Genomic DNA, 21,775 nt, shown 5'->3' on the forward strand with positions numbered 1-21,775 from the left:
AGTGCTGGGCAGACTTTTACAGTACGTGGAAAATAAGGACAGAGCCAAGCGGACTTCTATGGACCGTGTCCCAGAAACACTAAAGAAAGACTCATGATAAAGTATATAATATCATATTCATTGCTGATTTAATCATGAATTGATAATGAGTGTGACTGTTGGGCAGACTGGATGGACCATTCAGGTCTTTATCTGCCGTCACTTACTGTGTTACTATATTACTATGTTAAATGTTAGGAATGCCCCTGTTCTGCCCATGACCCTCCCATTTCCACGCCACGTTTTTGAACTTGCACATACAATTTAGACACAGATCTTGTGCCTAAATTTACGTGCATATATTTCAACAAATCTAATTAATGCCAATAATTGGATGTTAACAAGCCATTTATTGGTACTAATTAGCTCATTATTCATTTAAATTGCACAATTTTAGTGACTTTTATAGAATTTGGTGGATAATGTAAATTGTTTCCCTTTATTTGTATTTCTTTCATTTATCTATATTCTGATTTATATTTTGTTAATAGGTGCATTCATATTTATCCTGCTTGAAAATAGGATTAATTCTGTTTCGAAGAACTGCAGTGTACAGTGGTATTGTTATGTTCTTATTCGGTTCTGTTTGTAATTGTTATATATAAAGAAAAGTCCATTGATCGTTATTAAATTTTGGGTTTTTTGCCAGGTTCTAGGGGCCTGGATTGGCCGCTGTCAGAGACAGAGTGCTGGGCTTGATGGACCTTTGGTCTTTTCCCAGCGTGGCAGTGCTTATGTGCTTATGTGAACTAAAAAAACAAAAAAAACCTCTTTGGGGGCATTCACTTGAAAATCAGCTTGCAGGCTGCTCAAAATTGCCCTCCCTGTATCCTAGAAATGCATTTTACCTGAAAATGTAACTTATTAGTTGGGGGGTGGGGTAAGTAGCTGTCTGGTACTAACTTGTGAGGAACAGCTAATTAGCATGAAATCCGGGGATGTGGGTAGGGAGAGGAGGAGGCATGAAGAATCAAAGGACAAGAAAGCTAATTCTTTTCATCTAAAGTTCAGGACTAATAGTTTTGTGAGCATTGTCATAACCAGCTAATCTCACTACAAAAGGAACCAGAAACATATAAATGAAATCCAGATGCATAGTGGTCATTCTGTATTTAAGAGGTGCTTCAGTGTTTGGCAGCTAAGATCATTCCACTCCTTTGTTTCTGAAAACTGTGGTGTCTGCACCTGTCTATCCTGTGAAAGAAGAGAGAGAAGATAATCACATACAGGTGTCTTTTTTTCTGTACTACCGAGGGGAGAGAATTTTGGCACTGGAAAATGATTTATAGGATATAATAGCAATACATCAGCAGGCAAAATATAAAAAATGTAGAAACTTTTTTTTAGCTGTATCTCTTGTCTTTTTTTGTGGTGGTGGTGGGGGGGGGGGGGGGGGGAGGGGGAACTGTAGAAGATGTTTCAACAGTTTTCTCCTTCTCCTTTAGGTTTTTAGTTGAATTAATACTAGCCTCCATGCCAGAGCTCCTCAATCCAGGCCTCAGGGCCAGCCAGGTTTTCAGCATATCCACAAAAAATATGAGAGAGAGAGAGAGAGAGAGAGAGAGAGAGAGAGAGAGAGATTTGCTTACCAAGGAGGCAGTGCATGCAAATCTATCTCATGTATGTTCATTGTGGATATCCTGAAAACCTGACTGGCTAGGTGTGCCCCGAGGACTGGGTTGAAAAGCACTGCTCTATGTCACGAGCCTCCATTCACAGCTATCCAGTGATATTTCCCTGCATTATGAATGCTCCTCTCCATCTGGCCCAGCCACAGTAGCAACAGACCATGGCTCCCTTTCAAACCTGGCCCCTACTAGGTGTCAAGAGTATATTTCTTTTCATCTATTTGAATCCTCAACAGTTGAGCAAAAAGCCTCTATATCTGTAATAAAATATATATATACTTCATATTCTTAATTCTTCATGTCAGCTGAGAGGTAAAATAGTATAACAGCTTGTATCAGTTTTTATAAAGCTGAAAAAACAGGGCAATACACCGAAACGTGTTTCGCCAACAGAGTGATGTTGGCAGTCGGGGTTTTGAGCATTGGATACTCATCTTGACACTTAAAGGGATATACCTTGAAAAAGAATATGAAGTATATATTTTTTTATTACGGATATAGAGGCTTTTTGCTCAACTGTTGAGGATTCAAATAGATGAAAAGAAATATACTCTAAAAACCTAAGGAAAAAAGGATATGTACCCAGAAACCACACATAAAACAGTGTGATGGTGATTAATGAATCTTTGGGTCTACTTCTGAAAATCTGAAGAGATAACATTCAGTAATATCAATTGAGCTGTGTATGCTTCACGATTATATTACTGATAATTTGAAATACTATTGAGGGCACTATTTTGTAGCCCTACTAGGTGTCACCATTGTGCAATGACTCAGACCTCCTTCTCTGCCAGGAGTTGTGACATGGTCCCTGGCTGAGACATTATCAGCTACTAGGGATTAGAAACCTCTTGAGGTTCACTTTTGGTCGTCAGCCACTGAGAACTGGAAACTGAGGGATCTTTTACAAAACCATGCTAGTGTTTTTAGCTCGCAGTAAAAATCAGCTGGCAGTAAATGCTGAGATGTTGGTGCGGCTTTGTAAAAGGCCCCCTGAGTTCAGAGGTTCTTCTGTGCCATGCTTGTTTATTGATACATAGTACAACAAGCCAGAAGTCCATTAAACAGAAGCAGGATCAAAGCTAGGCCAAGTCGAGGAACAGGAAAATCCAAGCAACCAAAACACAAGACTTATGAGAGGCTGGCGTGGAGAGCCAGAAGCACAGGTGTAACACTGAACCATACAGGAACAAGAAGAAATATTCCAGACAATCTGGATTAGCATCTGCTGGGCCAGCCAGAAGATAGTAGAGAGTACAGAACACAAACACTTTAACAAAGAGAAGGACAATAACTCTAGAACGAGCCCAAGGTGATGCCATACCAAAGGTTGTGCGAGCAGTGTGGCTACACCGGTACAAATATGGAGGGGCACAAAAATTGCTTCCAGTTCACTGTCTCCTCTCATTGGTGGTGGCAAAGTGGATGAGTCACACAGGGCACAACTGTAGCTTGGTACATCCAGGGCCTAACAGACTGTGAGCACTTAGCCCTGGTTAGTCCAGGGATACTAAGTACAGGTGTCCTACATGACGGTACCTAATTCTGCCACTGAACTTCTCATGTCTAACTGCCAGAGCTGATTTAGGGTTTTGTGACAGCTGCTGCTAACAGCAGGTCAGTTTTTTTTTTTTTTTGGGGGGGGGGGAGGGAGGAGGACACTGCTGCCTCTTCCGAGAGGCATCCTGAGAGTCTATATGCTCTGTAGTGCTATTTTAAGGGATTTGGATCATTTTGAAGCAGTTCATCTTCTGCTTCAGCTTTAGGTTTCAGTATTCTTTCTCAATACCTTGAAGTAAAAAAAGAGTTTAATGTTAAAAAAAGAAGATTCCTGCATGTTTTTTCTTTTTCAATATTCATGTTACTTAAGACTCAGCCTTCAATTAAAAAAGATATTGAATTCAGCTTCTCCAGGTTGTACTGAAGCTCCGTTACTTCAGCAAAGAGGTTATTACTGCAGCCCTCACTCTGATACACCTCGTACCCCGTCCCCAAATGCACACAGACCCTGACACCCCTTCTACCCTTTCCAGGAATGAAGGAGTCGTTTAGTGGTGGAGAAGGCGGTTGGGGTGCCAGGGTTCAAATCCTGCTTCTTCCACTGACACTGTTGTCACTTTGGGCAAGTCACTTCACACCAAGTGCATCTAGAGCATAAGTCAATTTGGGCAAGGAAATACTCGTGTACCTGAATATATAACTCACCTTAAGCTCAGATTTCAAAAGATGAGTAAAAAAAATCCAAATCCAGATCCTAACACCTCCTTATTATTCTTGATTATGGAGTGGAGTAGTCTAGTGGTCACATCCTGTTTCTTCCATTGATACACCTTCTGAGCTTGGGCAAGTCATATACCTCCAAATTCTATGCAAATTTGGGCATATGTTCAATTTGCTTGTACAATTTAATTGACTAATGCAGTGGTTCCCAAACCTTTTCGACTTGCAGCACCCTTAGTGTCTGAGCAATTTTTTGTGGCATTCCTACTCCCCCCCGGCCACACAGGTCTCCACTCCCCACCCCACATCATCCTAAATAATAAAACTCACCCTCAACATTCTGAGGACACTGACATCAGTGTCACTTCCTTCGGGCACTTCCTTCGAGTTCGAAGGGTTCATGGTGGTGAAGCCACCGAAATCACTGTCTCTGGGTCCCGCCCTCGCGTCAAACGTGATGACGTCGAGGGCGGAGCAATGGCGTCACAGAGCGAGGGACGGAGCAATGGTGTCAGTGGCTTCACGACTCAGGAGATGAAGCTGGCGTGCGTTGACGAGGTGCGGAGCAATGGCGGTCAGTGGCTTCACAACGCCGAAGGGGTGGGTAGGGAGGGGTTCGGGAGGAAAACCTTGCTAGCGCCCATTTCATTTGCTCCAGAAACGGGCATGTTTTACTAGTGTCCAATATTTCTCCCTCTCTCCCCCACTGTACCATCTCCCCCCCCCCCCCCAAATCATGCCCCCTTGTAATCCATTATAAACCATTTTTTACCTTGTTCCTGGGGAGAGGAAGATAAAGAAGAGCCCGGACCTGGGCACAGGAGGGAGGCAACATAATGTCCTGCAGCCCCGTCCTCCCTCCCTGACAGTTGAGTAGTGAGCAGCCAGGGTCCCGGGGCAGGAGCAGGCCTCCAAACTTCCAGGCTGCTGCCGGCATCTGCAGCAATGTGTAAGCGCTGCCTTCAGCCTGCCCCGAAAGCCTTCTTTGTACAGCCACTTCCTGTTCCCATGTAGGCAGGATGCTGTACTAAGAAGGCTTTGGGGACAGGTCAAAGGCAGCTCTTACATCACTGCCAGCAGCCTGCAGCAAATAAATGGGTGGGCGGTGGAGTGAGGCACTCGGTGTGTGAATTCCCAAATGTCCCGCAGCACCCCTGTGAGTTCACCACAGCGCACTGGGGTGCTGCGGTGCACAGTTTGGCTCATACTAATAAACATAGTAACATAGTAGATGACGGCAGAAAAAGACCTGCACAGTCCATCCAGTCTGCCCAACAAGATAAACTCATATGTGCCACTTTTTGTGTATACCTTACTTTGATTTGTACCTGTCTTTTTCAGGGCACAAATGTAACAAATAAATAAATAACAGACAGAGTTGCCATCTAAGCGTCACTCGACACATCCGCAACACATGCAGCCATTTAGCCAATTAGCGCCAGTAATTGAGATTTAATGAGCAATTATTGGTGCTAATTGAATTTCAGTTAAAATTTATGCACATAAATTTTAAGCATGGGTCCAAAAAGGGGGCATGGCCATGGGAGGGTCATAGGCGGATCGGAGCCATTCCTTTAATGTATGTGCATTGTTATAGTGAAAGGGGATCTGCTCCTAATTTAGGCAGAGGGATTTTCACCAAGGTTTCATTGGTGTAAATGGTTGCACCTAAATGTAGTTGTGATTCCTGGTGCTAAGCACTGTTCTATTTACAATGTCTAACTTTAAGCACTATTTATAGAATAGCACTAAGAGTTACTTTTTTCAGCAATGATTTTTTTAAGAGTAATACTGCCCACATCTCTAGTGAACACCTTTGACCCACCCATGCCCCTCCTATGGCCATGCCCCCTTTTCAGTTGTGCATTAAAAGAATTGCACGCACAAATCCTAATTGGAACCAATTAACTGCAATAATAATCTATATAAATAATTCCCACCTCTGAAGCTCACTCTGTGCCACTGAAGCTCTCCCTGTAGTGTTCGTAGGGTGCCCCACCCTCAGCCCCGCCCACCCCGACATAATTCGCAACTCCAACGTTCTGAAGCTCACTCCGTGGCTTCAGTGCAGGGACCAGGGTTCGTGGATTCGTCATGGTGTAGACTTCCATCTCTGGCCATCTGTCTCTGCCCTGCCCTCACGTCACAACGTCATGATGTCGAGGGCGGGGCCCTCGCGTCAAAACGTTATGACGTCGAGGGCGGGTAATCAGAGGACACGACACCTCCTCCAACGTTCGAAAGCTGACTGTGGCTTCACTGAACTTCACATGGCATCTTTCAACACTCGGAGATAAAAAAAAACCTTTCAAAAAAGAACTCCGTTTCAAAGGTAACTTCGTTGCAGGACAAAAGGGAGCATTTGCAAGGTGCCCTTTGCTGCTACACCACGCTGCCTCTCAGCGCCTGACGGAGGGAGGGAGGGACGCCCTAGAACTGGCAGGGAGAGGAGAAGGGGAGGGGGACCCTGGAACTGGGAGGCGGCCAATTCTGGAACTGGGAGGGAGGGCCACCCTGGAACTGGGAGGGAGGGGGGCCGACTCTAGAACTGGGAGGCATGGAGGGAGGAAGGGGGGCCACCCCGGAACTGGGAGGCAGGGACGGCCAACCTGTAACTGACAGAAAAACTGACAGAAAAACCCTGGGACTGGGAGGGAGGGGGGCCCCTGGCACACACTCTCATTCTTACACACACACTCTCTCTCACACAGACACACTCGCACCCAGTCTCACTCTGTCTGTCACACACACACACTCACACATTCACTCTCTCTCTATCACAGACTCACTCTCGTACACACTCTGTAAAACGTACACACTCCGAGGAAAACCTTGCTAGTGCCCATTTCATTTGTGTCTGAAACGGGCCTTTTTTCCTAGTAACACAATATAACCAAAGACCGTAACGGGCCCTATTGGACATTACCTGACTCTTCCTCTCCTCTCCCTCTCTAAGTTCCCCCCAATTACCTACCATACGTGTACCTCATTCTACCACAATATCACTTTGTATTCATTCATACCATGTATTTGTTAAGACCGGAATTGGCTAACGCCGTTTACGGTAAAATGTAAGCCACATTGAGCCTGGAAAAGGTGGGGAAATGTGGGATACAAATGTAACAAATAAATAAATAAAAATAAATATTACTCAATTATTGCTAGCTATTGGCTCATTACTCAATTAAATTGCATGCACAATTTTGGGCGCCATATATAGAATCTGGGGTTAATGCACAAGTTGGCATGTGCTAACTACCTCACAAATGCAGTAACTGCTTTTGTGTTATTTTTACAATTAGCACATACCAATTCATGCGCTAATGATTAGTACGTGCTTAAGTGCTAGAGACACCCATAGAAATACATGGGTGTTTTTAGCGTTTAGCGCACGCTAAAAATGCTAGCGCACCTTCTCCTTGATTACCTACTTTACTCTGTCACTCATGAACTCTAACGCAATACCAATATGTATTTCTCATACCGGAAATGGCAGTCGCCATCACGGTACTATGTAAGCCACATTGAGCCTGCAAATAGGTGGGAAAATGTGGGATACAAATGCAACAAATAAAGAAAAGGACCCCTTTGTATTTTATCAAATATACAAGTACATGCTTAACATACATGTACACTTTTATACCTTTTCTGAGCAGGTACTAACTGTGTGGGCACTCTGGTGGCTGGTTCTGGGAGCCTATATTGTCTTTATAATGCAGGATTAAAGTAAACATACTGTTAAAAAAAACTATCCCCTTCATATTCAGTGTAATTTTCCAAGAAACACTGAAGACTGTTACTGTATGTCCCAGGGATGAGGCTTTCACACTAGAGGAAGGACCATACACTGAGATTGGTTGATTTAACTGGGACTGGTAATGTATAATTGAATTAGGCATTTATGGGGCATTTTCTACCTGCCAGGGTTTGTAAAGGTCATCTGTCCTGAAGGCATCTGATCAGACCATCCTCGTTCTTTAACACTAGAATAATTAAGATGGCTTTTTTTTTCTAGGCCTTCTCTGCTACTGGAGTTAGCCTGTTAGCAGATCTTTAGCTCCAAGTAATAATTTGTCAACCTGCCACTGAATTCATGTTTTATGCTAATGAAGGCAGACTTTATTGACTCAGGGTGAGCCAGTGACCGGGTCAGACCTTGCCTGAGGCGAGCCAGAGGTCAAAAGGTCAGGGGTGAAATAAAGAGTATTTCGCTATGGATTTTCACGAGGGCAGTAGGAATTGTATGTCCCTTATTAGAAGGAGTAAAAATGTATCCTGGTTCTCAGCGCCAACTCATTTGACTACAGAGTATGTTGCAGGATCATTTAATGCATTTTGAAGTTCATATATTAGGGTAGGTTACACGGGCCTTAGTTAAGAAAAGGTTTAGTCACCATTTTGCATCCTTTAGCTGACTCTTCGCTGAGTGGAGCCTTTCTGGCAACTGATCTCAAAAATGCAGGTGCTGCCATAAAAAGAAAAGCGGAGCCCTCGCTCTCATTGTTCAGGAGCAGAGGCGCACAGCATTACCAAAGGGAGAGCTTCCTCATTAATCTGGATTGGAAACGTCAGGAATACAGATCGGATGTAATAGAGCATATCCATCGACACTTCTTGCTGTGCTATAATCCAGGGGGGTGAATTATGGCTCTGGAAGCAGATTTTAAAAAGTGCTTAAAATAAACTTAAAAGAAATGACACCGCCCTTTCAGGGTAAGGCTATAAAAGAGCAGCTCGGGCCAGGCAATACACACCCAAATCTTAACCCCAGCTGGGGGGAGGGGGGGGGGGTTGTATACTTATGGGAAGGAAGAAGATTTTCAAAGAACAGAAAGTCACAACACAGACAACACGCCCTTTTGTCAGGCGTTGGTATCCACTAATCAATAAAACCAACATAGATAAAGCCAAAACACGTGTATATACATATATATATATATATAAATATTTATTGATTGAGGTCACAATTTTAAAGGAGAAACCCGTATAATCCACGTTGATAGTCCTGAAAAACAGAGGTAGATGATTAATTAATACCATTTCTCATTATTGTTATGTAGTGCAGCTGATGAAGGCTCTGATAAATTATAGACATTGGTTGGTCCTATAAAAAGTGTCACAAACTTACAGAGATTCCAACTCTTGTGATTCTTTTCTAGTTTGCTGGCAGTCACTCCCGTTAGATCAGTAATCATGGCGTTTTGCAAATGATAGTCGATCTAGTTTGGCTGTGCAGACCTTATCGTTTTCTGAAAATTAAAAATTCCTTTTTTTGCGTTATTCCTCCTCTAAACTAGTTTATACTTTTTTTTTGCTCAAAATTTGAAAACAACGTCCTTTCTCCTAATGCTGCATAGAAATGTAAATTAAGGCCATAGTAATCAAAATCGGTTCAGCAGTTCTTTGCCGCTAGCTATTCCTTGAATATTTTTTGGGCTACTAGATGATATTTTAGGTGGCCTTTCATTCCCCCATTTCCTCCCAAAGCGCCTCCAAATGTTTAAAAGATGATGTTGCGTTATAAAGAGAAGCAAGAGGATTTGGAGCCAATTGCCTGTACATTCCCAGCAGCAAAGTGCAGTAGCCAGTGATCGGCTAAAACTGAGGACTGAGGAATCAATATGCGTCGAAGAAAAGAAAAGAAAGAAAAAGTGGGAACTAAACTTTCTCCCAATGACAAAACACTCCGGAAGCCACCGCCCAGATTTAGTAGAAGTAACAAAATTGGGGCGAGGGAGCCCAAACGCAGCTACCGATGCTTAAAGGGATAATCTTTGCTTTTGCTGTTGCCTTGCTTAAGAAGAGCCTTTGCAAGGCAAACGTTTCCCAGACTTATTTTTAGCTTATTCTTCCATTTCTTTCTTGTTTTGTCTTTGGAATTCCTTCTTTTAGGCCTTCTCTCACTCCCTATCTTCATTTCTCTCCCAAACATAAGTTGTCTATTCAGTGGCAATCCTTGGTTGGCTGCCACCAGGGGCCGATCGCCACTGTGCACTCCCCCATCAGGTGCAACAGCATCCTTCCCCCCCCCCCCCCCAGGGTGCAGCACGACCCCCCCCCCCCAGTGCATCAACACCCCCCCTGGCTTATCACCCACGCCCCCCCCCAGGAGCATTCTTACCTGCTGGGAGCAGCCGTGTGGCTGCTTTCTGCACCCCTCCAGTGGCATGCACCTGGGGCAGACCACTCCCACTGTCCCGCCCTCGGTACGCCACTGTGTCTATTTGACTGTGACTAAGGCCCCTATGCTGAAAAGTCCAGCACTGTTCTGAATAGCACTGTAAAAATACCACCGGAACAGCGCAAAAGAACAATGCCTTAAAAATGCTCAATGCTAATGAGATGCAAATATAGACGCACTCATTACATTGAGTGTTAGGGAGTTTGGAGAGGGGATTGTGCTTTGGCACATGTGCAGAGTTCTGCGGAAAGCTCAGCTCATGTGCACATGCGCCTCTGGTAAAACCCAAAAGTGAAGCACACATTGGTGTCTGTTTTCTGCTGCCTAAATATAAGCGTTTTAATTTTTTTTTTTTTTTTTTAGCTTGGCTGCTTATATTTAGATGCAGGAAACAGTAGCCAATGTATGCTTTCACTCGGGTCTGCTGTTTCTCATGACCAGTGCTTAAGGGCTTGCATGGGCTTCTTTCTGCTTCCAAAAGCAATCAAAACTAGCAGATTTTGCAGAAAGAATCATGAGAGAAGCATTAGAACATAATGTAGCTTACTATGCCATACTTTGTGTTATTATTTGAATATTTTTTACTGCTCTAATTATCTATTCTTCATGTTTGATTTATTCTTAGTGTACTCTGCCTTGAGTGAATTCCTTCAAAAAGGTGGTAAATAAATCCTAATAAAATTTATAAACATAAGTGCAGCCATACTGGGTCAGACCAATGGTCCATCTTACCCAGTATCCTGTTTCCAACAGTGGCCAAGCCAGGACACAAGCAGGGGCGTAGCCAGACTTCGGCGGGAGGGGGGTCCAGAGCCCGAGGTGAGGGGGCACATTTTAGCCCCCCCCCGGCGCCGCCGAGCCTCCCCCGCCATTTTTGACTGCCCCCTGCCACCACCACCACCAACAACTTTGACCCCTCCCTGCCGACGACCCTCTCGACCCCCCCTCCCGCCGCCAACTCTCCCCCGCCACCGCCGTTGGCTACCTTTGCTGCTGGAAGACACCAACCCCCGCCAGCTGAGGTCCTCTTCTTCCGGTGCAAGGCTTCATTCTGTTTCTGTGAGTCTGACGTCCTGCACGTTGTACGTGCAGGACGTCAGACTCACAGAAACAGAACAAAGCCTTGCACTGGAAGAAGAGGACCTCGGCTGGCGGGGGTTGGGGTCCCCCGCCAGCAAAGGTAGCCGACGGCGGCAGCGGGGGAGGGTTGGTGGCAGGAGGGGGGTCAAGAGGGTCGTCGGCAGGGGGGTCCAGGGCCCCGTGACCCCACGTAGCTATGCCACTGGTCACAAGTATCTGGCAGAAATCAAGGGAAATCCTCTCTTCCAACAGCCTAAAGCCTGCTCTGACCTGGCGTTATTTCTTGCTGTGGAAAGGCAATTTTGTTTTGGCCGCTCTTTTCTGTGCATTGGGGAGAAATGCAAAATGACCTCATTAACATGATCTTGACTACATTAGAATGCTACTTGTGCTGCTCATCTGTGCACTCATTTGTTCCCGCGCTCTGGACCCCTGAATATTCTTCGCAGGTAGCTGCGGGTGATAGTATGGCACTAATGGCCTCTAGCGTCCGTGTTTAGTTTTGAGCATTGGGGATTTTGAAACCTCAGTGGCTTTGGATAGCAAATCATTCCCCCTAGAAATCTCAGCCAAGTGATAAAGTACTACTGAGAGCTTAGTAGGAAGGCCTGGGCTTTTGTTTCCTGTTCAGACATCACCAGTATTATTTCATTGGGATTCCCGTACTACACATTTTGACATAAGCACATTTCCTAGCTCACTATCTAGAAGTTTTATCGCAATCTCCCTAAGCTTTCGCCACGTTCTTTCTGGCCATAAATTATTTGCTATAAATTATTTTGAGAGACAGACTAAAGTCTTTCATCCTCTCTTCGTGAAAAGTAAATGATTTCCTGCTTTCTTGGTTGGGTGAAGGGATTCTGTGTTGAAGCTAGCTAGCTAGCTCTTCCCGTGCTGTGTTGGCTGCAGCTGTCTAGGAGGGAACACTCAGTACCTCTACAGAGTCCTGGCTTTTTTTTTTTTAATGGCAGCTGTGGAACTCTCATCTTTTTTGCTAGTCTGTGGTAAGCTTTCTGAGCTAAGTTTTAAGCAAGCTATTACACATTTTAGATTGACCTTAGAAAGGTCCACAAGTAAATTTTTGAGTAAGAGGGCAATCGCTCTTATTTCGGTCTACAAGTTTAACCAGAATTTTAAATGCAAGGTCTAAACTGTTCTGCCTCTGCCTGAACTCACTAGCCAAAAATGTTCCAGCTATCTAGTCCGCTCAATTTTCAATATGCATTAACACCAAAGGAATAATCAAATTATATATTTTTACAATAAATAATAACAATAACAATAGGCTTAAAATGGTAAACCTGAAGCTTTTGTTTTGTTCTGATCTGGGTCACTGGCATCACTTCAGAGACCAATGCAATAACATGCAAGACTGGGTTAATTCAAGTTCCATAAATTGAGCCATCCAGAACACAAAGACCAGTAGGAAGCTATCAAATATCTGGGATTCTTTGGGAGTGTGTCTGTCTGTCTGTGCATATCTACTAAGAAGGCAGACTTTGTGGAAAGGCTAGGTGAATTCAATGCTCAGTCTGAGCCCTAACTTTGCATTTTTGGCAGTGATCAGCTTAATTCTTTGGAGAAGCTGTAATGCAACCAGGTAGCATCTATCCAATGATAATCTCCTAGAAAGCACAACCTTTTGCTTTATGTCCATTCGTTTCTTATGCGGCTCATTTACGTCATCATGGAAATGGGGATGATTCTCTCTCTTTGGTACAATACAATAGTCACTATCATAATATATATTTGCTGACCAGGAATTGGATGGGAGGAAGAAGTTGGCTTTGGACCAACCTGAGGTTCACTCGGGTCTCCTAGAAATGCATTTTCTTTTCTCAGCTTTCTGAAAGCATTGCATATTTGTCACATATGCATTATGCTTTAGTTTCTTTTGGTTCTGAATGTATAAGGTGCACTGAGTGAAAGTAGTTACATATTTTAGGACCATACTCAGCAATGGTTCAACGCATAATTTTTAGCTGAACCTCCTTTTAACGCTAGTGCAATATTTGTCTGCGATTATTCTAGTATTACCATGAACCACTGCCCCTGTTCCTCTCACCTCCCACTACCTGATTTCTTTGGTGACTCAACAAACGCTATGCATGGTGACATAACAGTTCACGTTCACAGCGATGACTGTGACATCACAGAGACCAGGTTGTGACGTCAGTTAAGGGCATCAAAAGAGGGGCAAAGAGAAATCTAGCTGATGATGGGGAAACAGGGAAAAGTATCAAACAGGAAAGAAGACGCAAAAGAAAAGTGGTCACACACATCAGCGTGTGCTTTTTGGGGAATTGATGTTTAGTGTGGGGGGGGGGGGGGGGAGAGAGGAATGATTTTTCAGAGTCTTGTGCTATCAAAGTACTTTTCATACTTTCAAAATAAAGAGTCTGCTCTCCAGCTGAAACAATGCTGGGGCAACTTAAGTCACTGGTGGGGTGAAGACCTCCCTGTTCCTGTAGGGGGAAGAGGAAGGAGATGCGGTGTTAGGCCTTTCTGGGGATGACTCCTGTCCATTGGAAGCAGCTAGCCCTCTAGGGATCCCTTCCCTCTCTCTTTTCTTCTGTTTCATTCTCCGGTTCTGGAACCAGATTTTAACCTGGGCCTCGTTGAGCTGCAAAGCAGAAGCGATCTCCACCCTCCTGGCCCGGGTCAGGTACTTATTAAAGTGAAATTCTTTCTCCAGTTCAGTCAACTGTTTTGTGGTGAAATTGGTCCTTGGGGTGACTCCACTAGGCTCCCTGGAAAACCCCCAGCCTCCAGATTTTGCTAGAAGAAAGAAGGAAAAGATAATGAACTTAGAAATTGAGAGTGAGCTTTTTTTTTTTTTTTAAAACTTTAATTGACTTTTCCAAATGCGAACATATAACTACACGTGTCACCACTGGAAATATACTAAGCAATCAGTTCAATATGTTAATTTAAAAACAGTGCCTCCAGGCAAAGCTATCAAAAAAAAAAAAGATGGTATTTGTATCTACAGCAGACTGCAGGATACATAATTAAAATAATTCTGGACTGGATAGGAACAATTATTTTTCAATGGCCAAAACCAGCATAGATGCATATTCTAATCACAGAAAACATGCACGCTTTCCTGAAACATAAAATAAGTCTTCCTAAGACATTGCATAGCACATTTTAATAAATTAAATGTATTCCAAAAGGAATTTGACACCAGAGGTCTGTACTCAGCACTCCATTCTGCCTTTGAGATGCAGAATGAATGTTAAATAAAAACTGTGACATTTGAATCAGGAAGGCTTTATTTGAGTTGAACTGGTCAAGACACAATGGGCCCCAAAGATATATGGAGGGGTGGTTCTATCTTAGCAGGAAAAACCTGTCTTACTCCTAGATGAGCAAGCAATGGCTTTGAATACACACAGTTAAGCAGTAATGACTCTACAGAGGCACAAAGCTACAATTTATGTTTTGGTTTCAACATAAATATCGATTTTGTTGGGCTTTTTTTTTTACACTCTTGCACAAATCCTTAAAAACAACCCCCCACCTAGGAAATCGAATTAAGTGAACTTCAGAAGTAGTGGTTATGATTGCAACCAGTAAGCTTTTTTTTTTCCCTTACAAAATGTAAACACTTTACTAGCAGGGAAAGGGAAATGGGATGGGAGTAGCCTAGTGCTTAGTGGTTAGTGCAGTGGACTTCGATCCTGGAGAACTGAGTTCAGTTCCCACTGCAGCTCCTTGTGTCGCTGGGCAAGTCACTTAACCCTCCATTGCCCATGGTACAGATAAGTACCTGAATATACTATGTAAACCGCTTTGAATGTAGTTGCAAAAACCACAGAAAGGCAGCATAAAGTCACATTTCTCTTCCCATCCCTTCTGTGGTTTTTGCAACTGCATTCAAAGTACATAAGTACATAAGTACATAAGTAGTGCCATACTGGGAAAGACCAAAGGTCCATCTAGCCCAGCATCCTGTCACCGACAGTGGCCAATCCAGGTCAAGGGCACCTGGCACGCTCCCCAAACGTAAAAACATTCCAGACAAGTTATACCTAAAAATGCGGAATTTTTCCAAGTCCATTTAATAGCGGTCTATGGACTTGTCCTTTAGGAATCTATCTAACCCCTTTTTACTTGGTATATACAGGTACTTATCTGTGGCAATGGAGGGATACGTGACTTGCCTAGAGTCACAAGGAACTGCAGTGGGAATCGAACCAGTTTCCCAGGATCAAAGCCTTCTGCAATAATCACCAGGCTATTGGTTCATCACACTGTAGACAATGTCACAGGTTATACAATTCAGTGCTCACACGCCTGACCTCAGCTTGAAAATATTCTGTCATCTTTGCTACGGCCCTGAGCCTTTCTCTTGCAGTCTGATGATTGCTGGTCAAATTTCCTTTACTCATAGCTTATCAAATTAATTAAAAAGCAGTGTAAAAACAGGCCACCCTTTGTGTATCTGTGGTTTTTTTTTTCTCTGTTCCTATAAATCAGCTATGTTTTGGCGCTTGCTATATGTATAAACTGTATGTTTCCATTCTAACAGACCTGTCTTTGTGTTTCTTTATCCATCTCACCCTGTCCAGTTTGGCCAATATAGATTCCAAACATTCGGACATAAGACGGATTTTACGTGCAATTAAGTCCTGGCGCATTTATTTTTTCCTACTGTGTGCATTTAAATCGAATACCTTGAGCAACGCCATGTACTGATAACTTCTAAGATTTGGTGTAAAAGAGGAAAGGTGACACTTTATTTGGGGGAAGCCCCCTCCTTTGATCTTTCCACTTCCACAAGCAAAACAAACCAAGCGCATCAGAGAAAGGGGCGTTCCTGAGATGTATTTTGCATTTCAACTCAGAAGTCACGCTGTTCAGCTCTTGAAGATTTAAAACTGTTTTAATATAGGTGTCTTCTTCAGGATTGGAGGTAGCCCTTGGAAGGTGTTATGTATTTGAAATATATTCAGACGAAAGAAAACAAACCTCCTCCCTCCCAGCCCCACCTGTCTTTGGAAAGAAGGGAATAGATTTCCATATCTTTCCCAAACTTTAATAAGCATCTTTCCTGTCATCCAATCACCCAGGTGAATAAAACCGAATTATATATATATATTTTTTTTTTACAAAAAAAAAGAAATGCACTATTATTTATATAAAAAGGAATATTTACAACGAAAAGACATTAACAGAAAACAAAAGCCTTGCTAACTTTTTTTACACTGTAATCACTCGGTAAGATTTTCATTTAGTACGTTTCGTTAGTTTTTCAAAACCTTCTCTTTCTGCCTTCCAGCCTATAAAATTGATCATTATTTTCCGGCATTTCATCTTATCACAACGATTACTACAACTGATTAAAATATTGCTTCTTAACAGAGGTTAACTAATTGTAGGGTCAACGGCTTGCTGTTTATAAACTGATAACACTACACTCGATCGTAGCCAAAAGATACGTTAGGTTTTGCAGACTTTCTACAAAAAATATATCAAGAAATTTTACACTTGGAAACGACCCGCGTCTAAAGAACAATTGTTAGTTTTAAGCGTTTTATGTTAAACAACGCTAAGCAGTTTGGGGAAAGTTTGCCCAGAGATTTGCATATCTCCTACAAAACTATAATTTTTCGCTCCTCTGATCTAACGATTCTTAACTGAAGGTTTTTGAGTTTTAAGGTTTTCAACTATTAACTGAAAAGTTAATAGTTTCACATGAACGATTTTGTATAGCTTAGCAGTGTGAGAAAGTATTGTTAAATATGTAAATATCCATCGCAAAAGTTTCTAATGTTTCTAAATCTGAAAAATAAGCAAATTAAAACAAATATTGAGTAGGTGTATTAAACAATGAGAAGTTAATATCATGCTTAGATAATAGTAGATACATCATAGGGAAAAATATCTTTCGAAAAATATATGAATTTGTTTAAAATAATGTTAGCTAAAGTTGAAGTGAAAAGTCAACGAATACTAGAAGTGCAAAACAAAACAGGTGTTAAATGAAAAAAAAAAAGAGTTTTTATCTTGTGCTAATCAATACAAAGTTTAAACGTTGATTTTGACCAGTCTTCTTCCAGACAGATATAGAACATTACACAAAGTCGTTTTGAAATACTTGTTTTCTAAAAGTTTATTCCTAATGAAATCTGCCCCATAAGTGCAACATTTAAAAAGTCACCTGTCAACCTACTAGTACGATTATGCTACACGTCATTAAATGATATCGTTTTATTTGTTGACTTTGTAGATTGAAAATAACTTTTTGTCAGAGTCAATAATACATTGTCGTTTTATTATTCAGTATTTAGGATGCATTGCTTTTTTTTTTTATTCAAGTAAACCAATCCATTAATAAACCAGAAAAATGATCTCACAGTCTAAAACTTGGTGGCAAATCACGTTTCATACTTGCACTCTCTCTCTCTCTCTCTCTCTATATATATATCTTTTTAGGACCATCACATTCGTATATACTTTAGTGCAAGGATGAGATATGATTTGTCTAATCATCGTGTTATAAGAAAAGTGTATGGCTCACCTGTTCTGGGAGGATTTCGTTTGACTTTCATCCACTCAAAAGTTTTGGGGTCACTATAGACCTCCAGAGAAGAAGCAGGTCCCCTTTCTAATACTGAATTGGAACTGGAAAGGGGCAGAGCCAAAGCATCCTGCCCATAGGCCTGATACTGCTCCAGCACCCGACCTCCACAGTGATGCCCAGAAAGACCTGCTGGATACCCGGAGGTGGGGAGGAAACTGGTCCCAGTAAAGTCGATGTCATGGGAACTGCTAGAAGGATAATGCTGGAGGTAACTGGGATTGTAGCCTGAAGTTGAGAAAGCAGCTCTGACAGGTTGAGTGGAGTTGTAAGGCACACCCAGCCCCCCAGCAGCAGGGTAAGTAGACTGAAGGTGGGGTGAATGATGGCCTGCTATTTCGAGTTGCCTTCCAGCAACAACTCGTCCTTCCCCTCCAGAGCTGACGCTGTATGGCCTCTGTTGCAAATGCTGGAGCCTGGGCTCTACAGGATAGGTCCCTGCAGAGTGATCACTGTTCTCTCCAGCACAGATCAACTCTTCGTAAGTATTCATTTCTCTAGCATTGTCCTTCCCCAAATCAGGTCTAGCCCCTCATTCTCAGCCTGGCCTGTTAAGCATGTCAAATTGGACAGTTCCTTCAAAGAGCCAAGAGAGGCAGAGAAAAGCCAGCTGAAATTGGATATAGTGGTAGGGGATCACGTGAGCCGCTCTTGGCCAATGGCCAGGGTTCACGGGCAGAGGCTGTTTGATGAGATAATGGCAGCAATTTGTAACTTTCAGACTCTCTCAGCCAACACTCACGAGAGGGATGAGAGGAAACAGTTCCCACCACAGATTTCTCTCTGGGAACTAAGAAGCGTACATATTTTCCCTCTTGCTCTGTCACAAGGCTGCAGCAAAAGGTAAGGAAGGGCATGTGGGTTGCAGACTGACTGCCAGCTGTGGAGAGTTGCTGGCGTGCATCTTCTGGTCTGTGCATGTGTGTTTTTAATCACTGTGCTTTCTTTCTATTTTGTTAGCAAGGGACTCGGACGTTAATGTTTGATTTCTTCATCCTGACGCTGAGGCTCTTGAAGTCCTGCACGTACTTCAGCTAAGTCCGTGGGTTTGACCGTTCAGAATGAGACTATTTTTTTTGAACCGGATTGAAACTTTTTCGGTCTATGAGGCAGAACCTCTCAAATGCACTCCAGAGTTACTAGAAAACTGTCAGAGTACCTTTATGGACAAAAAGTCATAAAATAAATGCCTAGTGACAAATCCTTAGTTTCCAATAAATACAATGCAAGATTCATTTTCTTCCTCTCTGTCTTTATGGCGCCATACGCCTAATATTTCCACATCCAAGTGCTACTGCTTTCGTTTCGTTTCTACCCTAGTTTTAGTTTTCTTAATAAAAGAACAGAAAATGTTTAAGCAACGTTGTTGCTTTTTGACAGGTTTCTGTTATGCCCAGTGTGCCAAATGGGTCGGACAGTCTTTTGTTAATCAGCACTGGACATTTGGCTACAGCGCCGGCCCCAACGTTTTGAAATGGTTGAGCATCACCTGAAGATCCTGTACAAAACTTGGAGGCTACCTCCCTCCTCCTCTGATAGAAGCCCCTTTAAATCATCCCTCTTGGCTTTGTATGGGGTGGTTTCAGGAAAGAGAGTGAAATACATCTTAATAAGTGAAAAGTACAGCCCTTACGTTTCCCAGCCTAAAGCTGATAAGTGAACATGTTTCTCTCATTCTGGCCTTTCAAGTTCACTCCAATCCTATTGATCAAAATCAGTTTTAATTAGAGCAAGAAAAAAGTGAATTGGCATGAAATGAATTTCAGTACTGTTTACTGGTTTTCTCCTGACTCCACATTTTGGGGAGTAGATTTAAATACCTGTTCATATCGGTACAAAATTAGATTGTGAGCCCTCCTGGGACAGAGAAACATCCAGTGTACCTGAATGTAACTCACCTTGAGCTACTACTGAAAAAGGTGTGAGCAAAATCCAAATTAAATAATAATATAGGAGCTATTCTGAATGCTTGCAGAGATTCTTATAAATTGAAATTGCTTCCTTATATTGGATGATAGCAGGGGTTCTGCTCGATAAGGCTAGATTGGCTACTGCTGGAAGCAGCATATGGGCTAGATGGACCATTGGTCTGACCCAGTATGACTATTCTTATGTGCATTTAAAAAAATATGCATGCAAAGTGCATAGAAAGCATTTTATTCTGCTGTTTGGATTGCAGGTGTGTGTGAGTGTGAAAGTCTTCCTGTGCCAGCCATGAGAGTGAATACTGTATCCGTCTGTATATCTCACTGTGTGCAGGTGTGAAAATGTGTGTTGTGTGATGATGGTGTGGCTGGAGAGGGAGGGACAGGAGGATGTAGGAAGGAGGCATTGTAAATAAATTCATTTGAGAAGTTCTCACCTTCTAAGCCTGTAAAGGTTACTGCATTGATCTAACTTTTTTTTTTCCAGACACTAGGCTCATGAAAGCAGAGCTCACTGTTCCCCTAAAACCCATTCCTCTCCTGATGGCCTTGACTTCTGAAGCTGTGTTTTGCACTTTCTGCCTTCTTGCAGTATTCTGAAAACATAAAAAAGCTGTTACCTGGAACTGACTGAATGAAAGGTGCTATCCATGATACCAAAATACTTTGAAACAATTCTCATTGTGTGTGTGTGTTGGGAAGGGTGACAAAATATGGGCCCTAACTATTTTTCAGCAGTGCATAGAGTAACAGTTAAGCTTAATGTGGAAGGAGTGTGTGAGCTTAGGTACAGTGAAGGGGTACCTCTGATGTATATATGTATTTGGGAGGCTTTGAATGTGTATTTGTGTGAGAGGAAACGGGGGGGGGGGGGGGGGGGAGGAGCTGAATAGAAAGGGAGCAAAAGCATAGGGATTGGGCCAGGATCCACTAAAGATTTTTTCCAAAAGTAACTTTAATATACAGATGTGTGTATGAATATTTATGTATTGCTGTTCTTGATAGAAGTAGGGCATTGGAGTACAGATCAGTATGTATGTTCTTGAAAGTCTTTGTGAGATGTGGGGGTGATGTATGGGTGAGTGAGTAGACATGCATGTGGATAGTGTGTTGTGAGCGGTAGAAGGTGGGAGTAGATGTGGAGGGTATGGGTGTGTGTGTTTAAGTCCATGGTCACGTAAAGAAAGTGAGGTGATTTAGAAATCCATAGATTCTAGCCTAATAAAATATTGAAGGCCTGCATCCTGCCATTGATTTTATGTAAAGTTCTGGTAGGAATAAAGCTGGAACTCATTAGCTCTTATGGCCATTCTCTCAGTGGAGGAGATGCTTGTCCCACTGCCCATCTGCTTTCTTCCTGCAGTGCAAGAGAGAGACAGAAAGCGAATCTTGATTAATATTTACAGGGCTCTGTCTCTTTAATTCATCAGCACTCTCTTTGTCTGGCAGCAGAATGCTTCTTACAGATGGGGCCTGTCCTAACTGGAGCTAAGAATTCAGAGTCATGTGGGAGATGCAATGGGCAGGAAGCCATGGGTGTGAACCTAGCACCTGGGTATGATCACCCCCTAAACCGATCTCTGTCTGGCTATTTCACCTTCTTGAATTTCATCTGTCACTATCTTCTTTTTTCTCTCTGTCTGTGCTTTGGTGGGTCAGGTCAGGTCCTCACATTCTTGGCAGCCCTCCATAATACCACAACCTTGTTCTCTAACCTGAGATCTCTGGAATGAGGCTGCAGTTCTGTGGCTCCAAGGCAGGAACTCCCTTGAGTTGGAGCAGAGCACCTAGAAAAAGATCGCCTTCTCATCTGCCCTGTACTTTTCCCTTCTCTCATGTCTTTTTTTTTTTTCTGTTTCCCTCCCTTATTTTTCCTCTCTCTCCCCTCTCTCTTAGTTGAAGAAATGGCCCTGGACTCTGCTGCCATAGAGGACCCTGTCCCTGTTCAAAGATTAAGAAGACACATCCTTTTTGGTGGACTTTTGGGAGCTCCCTCCCATGTTTTTGAACTGGACCTTGGCTTATCTACCTAGGTTTACTAAGTGGCATTTTAATACGCATAAATGGTGTACGCACATTAAACGCTAACTCGCCCATAGAAATGTATAGGTACATT

At 42.8% G+C, this 21,775-nt stretch overlaps 1 protein-coding gene and 1 long non-coding RNA gene across 2 annotated transcripts; one reads left to right on the forward strand and one right to left on the reverse strand.

Annotated features, from left to right (window-relative positions):
* Nucleotides 1–11,348: 11,348 nt before the first annotated feature.
* Nucleotides 11,349–18,266, reverse strand: LOC115466803 (homeobox protein Hox-A1-like). The gene is made up of 2 exons (XM_030198331.1): nt 17,675–18,266; nt 11,349–13,926 (listed from the first exon to the last, which is right to left on the reverse strand). The coding sequence occupies exons 1-2, from the start codon at nt 18,225–18,227 to the stop codon at nt 13,580–13,582; spliced, it is 900 nt and encodes a 299-aa protein (XP_030054191.1). The 5' UTR covers nt 18,228–18,266; the 3' UTR covers nt 11,349–13,579.
* LOC115466804 lies at nt 18,150–20,136 on the forward strand. Its single transcript, XR_003941598.1, has 3 exons — nt 18,150–18,215; nt 18,456–18,577; nt 18,695–20,136. It is a non-coding gene; the product is annotated as an uncharacterized LOC115466804 (long non-coding RNA).
* Nucleotides 20,137–21,775: the final 1,639 nt, after the last annotated feature.

Source organism: Microcaecilia unicolor, chromosome 3, assembly GCF_901765095.1.
Source record: "Microcaecilia unicolor chromosome 3, aMicUni1.1, whole genome shotgun sequence".
In the NCBI taxonomy this organism is placed as follows: Eukaryota; Metazoa; Chordata; class Amphibia; order Gymnophiona; family Siphonopidae; genus Microcaecilia; species Microcaecilia unicolor.